We start from the raw sequence: 12,020 nt of genomic DNA, 5'->3' as shown, positions 1-12,020 counted from the left end.
CACCTTATACCATATTCCAAATACATTCTAAATCAATATATAACCTTGATATTAAAGATTATCTTATTAAAATATTAAAAGCAAAGATCATATACCTTTTCATAGCTACAGGTAGAACATATATTAACCAAACAAGGGATAGAGAAAATTGCAAAAATTAAATGGATAACTGTAATAACATGAAACTGAAAAGCTTCTGAAAAAATAACATTCATACACTTAGGATATGAAGGAAAGCAGGAATGGTGGGAAGCCAGGAGAGGGAAACAAAACTCTCTATCAGATTTCTCTGATAATGCTCCAAATGACTAATAAGAAGAGAAATGCTCAACAAATAGCCCTTAGCATTCACCTCACACCTTGCAAATGAACAAAGATGACAAAATATTCAAATAGTCAATATTGGAGTGGTTGTGAAAAGGTAAGAACACTAATGTATTACTCACAGAGCCGCAGTTCAGTACAATCATTTTGGAAAGCAATTTAGAATCATGCAAATGAGGTGATTAAAATGTCCATACCCTTTGACTCAGAGCTTCTATGTTCAAACCTCAGAGGCTAGTAATAGGAAGAAAGTTTTCATATATAGCAAAATAGTTGCAGCAACACTTTGTGAATAGCTAAGAACTGGAAATTAACTATCCACTGGGAAATGACTCAACAAATTGTCAGTTATGAATGTAATGGAACATCATTGTGATAGAAGAAATAACAAATGTCATGAATACAGAGAATCATGGAAAGATGTATATGTATTGATGAAGAATGAAGCACAGAGCCAAGAATACTACATACATAATGATTATACCAATGTAAATGGAATCAACAACCATTAATTTTTTTTTAATTGAATGCTTAAAAATAACAAAGAGCAAGCATGGCTCAAAAAAAAAGGAGGGTAGAGAAGATGAGAAGACACTTCCGATGCCACCCCTTTATAGAGGTAGGAAGTCTACAAATGTAGTACATTGCACATATTTTCAAATTTTTCAATGTATTGATTAATTATTTTCCCTTTTTTCCTTAAAAATCCTATTTTTATATGAGGTTCTGGGGAAAATTATAGTGATGTTAAAAAAAAGACACCAATAAAAATTTTATTTTTAAATAAAATAAAAACAAAGGTTCTACTTGAATGTCATATGGAAGAAATGAGACCAATCTGCATCTTTTCTGCTACTCGCCTGCCTTTATTTATTTACTTCATCTTTCACATTATACATTGAAGTTGTCCTTGCAATCATCGCCAGCAAACATGCTCAGAATTCTACAAGCACCATTAATCTCAGGAAATAACACTCTCCTGAGGAAAAATAAAAGATCAAGATTATAAAGTTATATTAAAGAGCTCAATTGCTAACTTTCTTATCATCCTCTAGAGCTTGGAGAGATACTTCTGAGAAGAATAAAGATTCCTGTCCTAGCCCTGGGATAGTATCAGAGACCTGTTCTCTCTGGGGGACAGATGTAATTGTAATGTATGCTAGAATGGAGGTTATTTTGCTTCATGAGGTGAGCTACATAACCAAACTTTCAGATTCTGGGATTCTATGAAGGGAACTGTGAGGATGTAAAACACCCTGTCAACACTTTTGCAAAAAAATACATAGCAAATACAACCACCCTATTACTGCTCAAAGCTTGGCCCTTATGGTAATAATGAATGGATTCTGTGACTAAAAAAGCAGTGAAATTCAGTATTTGAGCTGCTTCTTCACTTGCAACATCACCTGCCTCTGAACTCCTTAAGGAATAAGCAATATGGTGAGAGAATTTTTGTCAGGATCAAGGTTACTGATGTAAATGCTAGGTAGGGAGGGTTGCTATATGATTCTTTCAGATCTAAAAAAATCTGCATGAAGGCACACCCCCCCATGTTACATATTTATCTTTTCTCCATACTGTACAGCATATAGAAAAAATATTATATTACTATTTTGCCCTTTAAATATTTCAAAAATCAGTAAATATTCAGAATTGAATACAAAAATTAATATTTTACTTATCACTTACATTTTACCCCCAAAGTGATTAGCAGTCTAGTGAGCAGTAAACAATCACTTCTACCCTGCACAGCATTTTCACACAATAGAAACGACTTCCAAATTAGATAAACGGTCATCTTCTTGAAGAATTTTTGAAATGAAATCTTAAGTTAGAGAACATTTCTACTGAAAGCTTACTATCCTTTATCACTTAGTATACAAAGTGATGATTGGTTTGTTTTTTTTCAAAGATGCACTACCAAGCAGCAGAATGTACCACAATATCAGGAAATATTCAAAAGGATCATAGGCTTAAGACCCAAGAGTGTCTTAAAAGATGAGCCTTACTTTTACAGTTAGGGAAGTTGAATTTTACAATTAAACTCATTTTGAATTGGAAGACAATTGTAGTGTCCCTTAAGTATCAAATGATTGTTATATGTACAAAGCAAAAAAGCAAGTTTAACCTAAAAGAATTTTGGTCATTATACTCACAAAGACAGCAATTATAATTTGTTAATACTTTATGCATGTGCGAAGCTTAGTGCATTGGAAAGGACACTGGGTTTGGCATCAAAATACCTGAGTTTCAAGTCCTACTGTGTGACATTGTCCAAATTATTTAAACCCACTAAGTTTCAGTTTCTTCATCTGCAAAATGAGGCTCACAGGACAGATCATTAGTTTAACCTCATTTTACTGAAGAAGAAACTGAGATCCGTAGAAATTGCATGACTTAGTAAAGTTTCCATATCATTCAACCTATAAATACCATCAAAGAGAAGAGTTCAGAAGAAAAAGCACTCACATGTCTGAATATATTCAATGTAACTCTTTTCATAGTAAAAAAAAAAAAACCTAGAAACTAACAGGTGTCCACCAATTGGAGAGTGGTTAAAAAAATTATACCGTGTTTCCCCGATAATAAGACACTGTCTTATTATTTTTTTTGGACAGAAAAACACCAGAGGGCTTATTTTCAGGGGCGGGCTTATTTTAATGAACATTGACAGCAATTTCAATAAACAGGTAAATGTGAACAAAAAAATGTACCTTTATTCAATAAGCAAATCACTGGGGAAGAACAGGATGACGCGCTCACTGCTGCAGCTCTGATTGAATGCAGCTCAGAGCACGGCGTGCATTTCAGGGGGGTGGGGGGGACGGTGCATACAGAGGGTACCGTAATGTAGCGTGTAGCACAGGGGATCACCTTCACTACAGTAGCAACCTCAATAGGGCTTATTTTCGGGGGAGGGCTTATTCTAGAGGAATCTTACACAGTAAGGGGAGGGCTTATTTTCGGGATAGGTCTTATTATCGGGCAAACATGGTAGCAAGTGAATGTAATGAAATATTATTGAGCCCTAAGAAATAACAAAGTGAACAGTTTCAGAGGAAACTGGATAGAACTCTAGGAAGTTATGTAGAATGAAGTCAGCAGAACTAGCAAAACAAATCACTCAATAATAACACCATAAAGAAAAATCCTTTGAAAAACTTTGATCAGTGCAATGACAAACCATGTGTCCGGAGGACTGAAGATGAAGCATGCTTCCCATTCTTCCTGTCAGAGAGGTAATGGACTTAAAAATGCAAAATGAGACATGTATTTTTGGACATAAACTGTAGAAATTTGTTTTGTTGGATCATGTATATTTGCTATGACTGTTTTCTTTTTTATTTTGGGGGGTTAGAAATATGGGAAGGAGAGAAAATAAATGGTTATAAATTTTTTTATTACTTTTGTAACATTATGCAAGTACAAGTGTCTAGAAACAGGTTTCAAACCTAAATTGACTCCAAATATAGTGCCCTTTTCACCATTGTACTCTGACAATACTACGTTTTGTTTACTTTGCAAGGGTATCAAACACTTAAATGGGATAAACTGAAGGAAAGTAGTTTGTATAAAGCATGAAACAAAGTCAAGTCCTGTTAGTAAAATCAGTATGAGAGGAGGAAGAAATGGGAATTACAGAAGCAAAACATGACATAAGAAATTGGAGAAGGAAAAGGGGGAAACCCAGAAACATATCAAAATAGACACAGTCTAAATCATCAAAGGAAAACCCACACATTTGATCATCTAAAGCACAGTTCACTTCATCATTTCACTACAAACAAGACCCTATCTCTAATGGAAACACAACTGCTTCTTGCTAAGACCACATCTGGATTCTAGCTTTCTGTCTTCAGAACAATGATAACAATAAGCAACTCCAAAAGCCTGGTCTCTGCATGAGACCACATTTGAGTTTATTTTCATAAGACCATTGCATGCATACTTAAAATTAACTTTGAGCATTTTTTGTTCTGACAATGGGACTTAATGAGGTCTTTATTATGTTTTAAAAGTAATTCCATAAAAGTATAGTTGCATGACTGTAATCCCAGCTACCAGGGAGATTGCCACAAGGGACCACTTCAGCACCAGAGTCCCAAGATTCAGTAGGCTAAAGTTAATTTGATGTCTGCACTAAGTCAGGCGCCAATATGATGAGCCCCTGGGAGCAGGGGGCCACCAGGATATCTAAGGAAAGAGAATCATCCCACATCAGAAATGGAGAAGTGACCTTTACTAACCAAAAGTCATAGCAAGCTTATAAATGTTCACGGCATTTCCAGCCTGGATGAGATTTTAAAACACTTTCAAATCTCCTTAAGACCTAAAATTTCAAATACTGAATTTAGCTTGTATCTTCCCAAAAGTTTATAAAAACTGACCTATTTTTCAAGTATTCCTGAAGGCTGAAGATCTTAATCATTTGATAAGAATTTAACACTGCATATACTGTCTTACAGTATAAACAGCCTTCATCAAACTGTAGAAAAAGACTATCATTCATAAATGCAATTTTCTTTAGCTTTAAGGAGAAAAAAAAATTACCTTTCAAGCTATCAAAATCTCATTGATTTAAACCAGCCAAAGAAATGGATTAAAAGTTATCCTGCCGATAAGTTATCTTATCCTCCTGATACTGATATTATTTCTACTATTTATCCTTCTGGTGAACTTTGGATGTCTGGCATTTGTTGAGGATGGAGGAAACTGAAAAATAAAGATGGGCAAGGAATTGAGAAATAAAAATGAGAAGCATTTCAGCATCTGGATTAGTTGCTGCCCCTGAAGAGCAATGACCACCAAACTCAAACCCTAGCCCTATGTCGAATATATTGGTCTTTATAGTCACCCCAACCACTCAAAGCAGTATCCAAAATTGGTCACATAATTATAATAATAAAATTTATTTGCATAATATTTTCTAATATATTAAGTATTTTCCTCCTCACAAATCTGTGAGGTAGGTAGCTTAGATATACCTGTTTTACAGAGAAGGAAGCTGAAGCTCAAAGAGATTATAATGTGATATACCCAGAGAGTTAGCACCAGCCAGAATTCCAATCCAAGCTGTGTGATTTCAAGTCTATTTTCTTTTCACTACACTCTGCTGTCAAAACAAAACAGAGAGGGACAACAGCCAAGACAGCCACTATGGCCAGCTCTCTCCCAACAAAGATCCAGTAAGAACACTAGTTTGAAAACACAGTACAACATCTTACTAGCCCAAGATCTCAAATTCAACCCATTTGCAAATTAACAGGGCAGTAACTGTGTAATAGGAGGGGGCAAGGACTCAGGCCCCAAGGCTTTCAGTAGATAGGAGATTTAGCTCCAAGTCCAGAACAGGCAACAGCATAGCAACTCTGAACCTGTTGAATCTTTCAGTGGCCTGACAGTGGTTAGAGCCAACTACTGTCTGCTAGACTGCCACCTAAGGGAAAGTCTGTAACTGTATTACCTAGATACAAACAAGTACCCTAAGCATGGAAAGCCCAGAAATGCAGCGATCAGACTTTTTTCCCTTACTCTGACTATACAGAACCTACTTAAAGATTTCAACTCCCAGGTTTAAGCCAATAAATTTTAGTTTCTGTGATTTTTGCAGACGATAACAAAGATTACGGCAATGACAACAATCCCACCAGAATGGAACAGAATCTGATTCCAAGACAAAATCTAAATCTGGGAAATAAGACTGGCAGGATAAGTAACATAGGGTTGGTTGGTTGTTCTTGAAGAAGACTAAAATGGTATCACCATGTTAGAGTCAAATTTCAGTGTGTCAGACCATGATCAGACCAATATAAGCTCAGAATACTCCACCACAGGTCAGGCACAAATAGCCCATGTGAACATTTGGGGGTGGGTTCTACGAATTTGCACATTCAGTATTTCCTCTGAACTGCTTCAATTCTGCTTTGCTCATAGCGCACGCAGCTTTCCCTGATGTGGGCACATCATGCTGACCGGTCCTGTGCCAGTGTCTCCCATGTCACACAATCAATTCCAGAGTTCTTAAGAGAAATCTTAAGAGTGTCCTTATATCACTTCCTTTAACCATCATGTGAACACTTGCCCTGTGTGAGTTCTCCATAAAAGTCTTTTTGGCAAGCATACATTTTGGATTAGAACTACATGACCAGTCCATTAACGTTGCACTCTCTGAAGCAGAGTTTGAATGCTTGGCAGTTTAGTTCGAGAAAGGACCTCAGTACTTGGTACCTTATCCTGCCAGGAGATCTTCAGAATCTTCCTAAGACAATACAAATGGAAGTGACTCAGTTTCCTGGCATGGTGCTGGTAGACTGTCCAGGTTTCACAGGCATACAACAATGAGGTCAGCACAATGGCTCTGTAGACCTTCAGTTTGGTAGTCAGTCTAACATCTATTCTCTCCCCTACTTTCCTTCGGAGCCTCCCAAACACTGAGCTAGTTCTGGCAATGTGTGCCTCAACCTCATTATCAACGTGTACACCCCTGGAAAGTACACTACCAAAATCTAGGAAATAAGACTAGAAGAATGAGTAACAGAGAGTATATTGTGTAGCATGTGTTAAATAATTTACTTGTTTTAATATAATACTTATAGAAGTTATTATTACATAACAGAGAGAGAGTGCACGCTATTATAATGCCAGCAATGCCCAAGACACAAAAATAATTCTCCAGAACACCTATAAGCAAAGTCTCAAAGAAAAATAGATATTAGCCACAAGGCCAATTAGACTTCCTAAAATAACTGCAGGGAGCAAGCATTCCTAGAATCACACTTTCATTTGAACAGGGCAAAAGGAAGAAGACCTACACACACACACACACACACACACACACACACACACACACACACACATGCAACAAGAGTTTAGTGTAGAAATACATTCAATTCAAAAGGAAAATAGGAGGGAACAGGGAGTGGGGAAAGCGAGGAATAGGCGTGTACATCTAGAGAAGGATTAATCATAAGCAAAAAGCAATCAAACAAAAACATCTAAATTTAGATGGAGAAATTATATAAAAGAGTTTAAAAAGAAAATTTTAGAACCTGTGATTGGGATCTATCTTTTTTAATCTCCTTTATTTTTATTGATGCCTTTTGTTTTTATATCACATTCATTTCTGAATGCATCCTTGCTCTCTCATCTAATAGCTAACATTTATATAATCCTTTAAGGTTTGCAAAGTGCTTACATATATTAATTCATTTGAACCCTCCAACAATGCTGGAAGGTAGATGCTGTTATCATCCTTATTTTATATGTGGAGAAACTTAAGCAAGCAGTAGCAAATGACTTGTCCAGGGTCATATAGCTAGTAAATGTGTGAGGCATAATTTGAACTGAGGTCTTCCTGATTCCAGGTTTCACAATCTATCCACAGGGCTGCCTTGCACAGAGCACCATTCTCTGTAGCAAAGGGAAAAACTAAGAAGGAACATTTAAGAATTAAAAGGGGGAAAAAAACTATTCAGCAAAGTTGACTACCACAGTGATTGTGTCTAACAGTATAAGCAGTTTCACACCCACTTTGCAAAAAAAGGAAGGAGGCATATTGTCTCATCTCTTTTTAGAGCTAATATAATTATAGAGTATTCAGTTTGGGTTTTTTCTTTTCTTTACATTATTATAGTTAAGATTGTAGGTCTTATTCTTTTTTCTGGTTCTGCTTACTTCATTCTGTATCAGTTCATAGAAGTATTCCCATGCTTCTCTGGATTCATTATATTCATTGTTTTTTTTTTTTAAGCAATTGGGGTTAAGTAACTTGCTCAAGGTTACACGGCCAGTTATTATTTCTGGGTGTGGTGCTAAGTATCTGAGCCTGGATTCGATCCCAGGTCATCCCGACTCTGGGACCAGTGTTCTTACTCACTGCGCCACCTGGCCACCTCTAAGCAATTGGGCTTAAATAACTTGCTCAAGGTTACACAGCCAGGTATTTCTGGTTGGTGCTAAGTGTCTGAGCCTGTATTCGATCCCGGGTCATCCCGACTCTGGGGCCGGTGCTCTTACTCACTGTGCTACCGGGCCACCCCATATTCATTGTTTCTTATATTAATTTCCCAAAATTTGTTTCACCATTCCCCATATAGCCATATATTTCTATCACAAAAAAATTCTGCATGAACATTTTGGCATGTGAACAGTTGATTTTTAGATTAAAAAAAAAGAAACAAAAGAAATATTTGAATATTATCAAAATCAAGTGTGTCTTTTTGCTTTTTAATTATCACATTAACATCTTCTTTCAAAACACAAGGTATCTAGCAATTACAGGTATTATAGAGAGGGGACCCTTCCTATTTTATGGGACTGTAGTGAGTATAAAGAGTCCTGGACACTGACTCTGGAGACCAGACTTTAAAATTTACTGAGCGATATGACCATGGGTGTGTAACCTGTATAAATTTGGAATTTTATGGCAAGATCTATTTTGCTTTTCTCTTTATATCCCAAACACAGTGTATTACATAGAAGAGGCATTTTATAAATTTCTAACCCTTTAGTATCACAATTTTAGACCTTGAAGAGACCTGAGAGATTGTCACATCTATTTCTTCTTGTTGTTGTTGTTATTATTGAATCATTTTTCAGTTATGTCCAACTCTTTGTAACCCCCATTTGGGGTTTTCTTGGAAGAGATACTGGAGTATTTGGCCATTTCCTTCTCTACTTCATTTTACAGAGGAAGAAACTGAGGCAAACAAGGTTAAGTGACTTGCCCAGGGTCACACAACTTGTAAGTTTTGGAGGCCATATTTGAACTCACAAAAATAAGTCTTCCTTTTTTTTTTTTCCCTAGTGCTGCAAAGCCTGCAGGTCTGTGCCAAGGGCATGGGTCTCATTCAGCAGGATGGGGTTTGTTAAAGTTGTAAAGAAAAAGGCCTACTTCAAGCAGTACCAAGTGAAGTTCCGGAGAAGGCGAGAGGGGAAAACGGATTATTATGCACGGAAACGCCTAGTGATCCAGGATAAGAATAAGTATAACACCCCAAAATACCGCATGATAGTCCAGGTCACCAACAGAGACATCATCTGCCAGATTGCTTATGCCCATATAGAAGGGGATATGGTTGTCTGTGCAGCTTATGCCCATGAATTACCAAAGTATGGTGTGAAGGTTGGCCTGACAAATTATGCTGCTGCTTACTGCACAGACCTGCTGCTGGCCCACAGGCTTCTTAACAGATTTGGCATGGACAAGATCTATGACGGTCAGGTGGAAGTGACTGGAGATGAGTACAATGTGGAAAGCATCAATGGTCAGCCCGTTGCTTTTACATGCTACCTGGATGCAGGTCTTGCCAGAACTACCACAGGAAACAAAGTCTTTGGGGCCCTTAAGGGAGCTGTGGATGGTGGTCTGTCTATTCCTCACAGTACCAAACGCTTCCCTGGGTATGATTCCAAAAGCAAGGAATTCAATTCTGAAGTACGTCGTAAACACATCATGGGCCAAAATGTTGCAGATCATATGAGTTATCTCATGGAAGAAGATGAAGATGCATATAAAAAGCAATTCTCACAGTACATAAAGAACAACACAACTCCTGACATGATGGAGGAAATGTACAAGAAAGCTCATGCTGGTATACGAGAAAATCCAGTGTATGAAATGAAACCCAAGGGAGAAGTTAAAAAGAAAAGATGGAACCACCCCAAAATGTCCTTTGCCCAGAAGAAAGATCGGGTTGCTCAGAAGAAGGCAAGTTTCCTTAGAGCCCAGGAGTGGGCAGCTGATTGTTAAAATATCAAAATCTGTAATTTTCTATGAAGATTTTCAGATTAAGACAATAAATTTATTGAACATCAAAAAAAAAAGTCTTCCTGACTTTAGACCTGGTCCTCTATCTACTGTGTATCCCCCTTAATTTTATAAATAAAACTGAAGGTCAGAGAGGATGCAACCCATCTACAGTCACAGTGTGGAACAGTTCAACATATGATGGATTTGGAGTCAGAAGGTCTGGTTTCAAATCTCAGTTTTGTGACCTTCTGGGTGTGTGGCCATTGGGGAAGTCAAATAACTTTTGTTATTTGGGCCTCAGTTTCTTTATCATTTAGGTCCATTCCAATTCTAAATCTATAATTCGAAGTAGAAGAGCTAGAAACTTGAACCTCTATCTACTCTAACTCCTAATTCAATGTTCTTTCTGCTGTATCACATTGTCTTGCTTTGTTTAGTTGCATTATTGTGACAAGTTAGTAAAAATAATCACACATTTCTATTATGCTATAAGGTTTACAAATCATTTCTCTTATAATAATACTGAGTTAGGTAATATAAGTACAATCCCTGTTTTACAGATGGGGAAACTGAGATTTAGAGAGGGTTAAGTGATTTACCCAAATTTACACAGTAAGTGTCAGGGCTAAGACTCAGCTGAGGTCTTCTGACTTAGAATCTATTGTTCCCTGAGAGTATCAAAATGGCATCATTTTAATTGAATATATACATACACATACACAGTTATATCCACACACATACACAAGGTGTCCCAAAAGTCTTCATGTGGTTTTTTAAACTTTAATAACCTTAGAAGTACGAATGCTGCAAATTTACAAAAAAATTGAAAGGTTAATAACATAAATTTTAATAGTGTTGTATTTCTTATTAAAATTCAGGATAACCATTGTCTTGTGCTATGCCATACTTGCACTGTAGTCAATTTTTAAATTCTGTAAAAACTTTCATTAGCTGCTGCTCCTTGAAGGAAAGGAATGCATTTGTAATCCTAGCTTTAGGATTGCACAAAGAATAAAGCTTTGATGCATACATGATGGTTTTGATGTGTTTCCACAAGAAAAAAATCTAATGGAGACAGATCAGGTGATCAAAGTCGCCATGCAAGAGGATATTCTCTACAGGTCCACCAGGGTGGAAATGTGTCAGCCAAAAACTACCACACATACAATGTATAATTACAGGTTACTTTGTCTAGTTAAAATTAAAATTTTAAATTTTTTATTCAAAATTCACAAATATAATTAAGTGTAGAATAAATTTGAATAATTAAACTTTCAAATGATGTTTTTGTAACTGTATCATTTATACTTCTGAAGTTATTAAAGCTTAAGTGGGATACACTAAAAATTCATTCACATGGCAGTAAATGCACTTAGCCCATCTTCAAGAAAGAAACTATCAATTTTGAAAACTGTTCATCCTACAATTAGGAGAAATACTCAAGTTTTCAGGAAATGTCTCCTAGTTGCATGTGTGTGTGTGTGTGTGTGTGTATCAATAAAATTTCATATTCAGCAAGGACAACAGAAAAGATGGGTGAAAATTTTGAATGAAAAAAGCTAAAAGAAAATCAAAAAGGCTTCAACTTTTTATTTCTTTTCTCAGATCTTATTCTAGAAGAAGAAAGAAAAGTGCCAAAATAAAAAAATGTTACTCAAACAAAAGTAAACAATTACTACTGACTCCACAATCCGCCCTTAGATGTATGGAACTGTCAACTGGTTAGTAGTGTCTGCTAAAAAAAAAAAAAACCTGGTGGCATCAGAAGTTCTACCATTTCCCCTCAAGCAACGATTAAGCCAGAATCTACAAGCATCCCTTCACATGTCCCAGAGAGGAAATTAAGAGGGAGACGAGCAAAGAAGACAGATCTAAAACTGAAAGGTCCCTAACAATGCCTGACAAAGTACAGAGATCAAAAAGGATGAGGAAGACAGTGGGGTAA

At 36.6% G+C, this 12,020-nt stretch overlaps 2 protein-coding genes across 4 annotated transcripts in view; one reads left to right on the top strand and one right to left on the bottom strand.

Annotated features, from left to right (window-relative positions):
* WASF3 (WASP family member 3) overlaps nt 1-12,020 on the bottom strand; it is a 187,151-nt gene that overhangs the window by 114,827 nt on the left and 60,304 nt on the right. The window lies entirely within an intron of this gene.
* Nucleotides 9,115-10,149, top strand: LOC138155420 (large ribosomal subunit protein uL18-like). The gene has a single exon (XM_069080668.1). The coding sequence runs from the start codon at nt 9,182-9,184 to the stop codon at nt 10,073-10,075; it is 894 nt and encodes a 297-aa protein (XP_068936769.1). The 5' UTR covers nt 9,115-9,181; the 3' UTR covers nt 10,076-10,149.

Source organism: Petaurus breviceps, unplaced genomic scaffold (genome assembly GCF_028583685.1).
Source record: "Petaurus breviceps papuanus isolate PSGF00001 unplaced genomic scaffold, PetGlider_PUasm1.0 91133, whole genome shotgun sequence".
Taxonomy (NCBI): Eukaryota; Metazoa; Chordata; class Mammalia; order Diprotodontia; family Petauridae; genus Petaurus; species Petaurus breviceps.
This window is presented reverse-complemented; position numbering and strand designations above follow the sequence as displayed.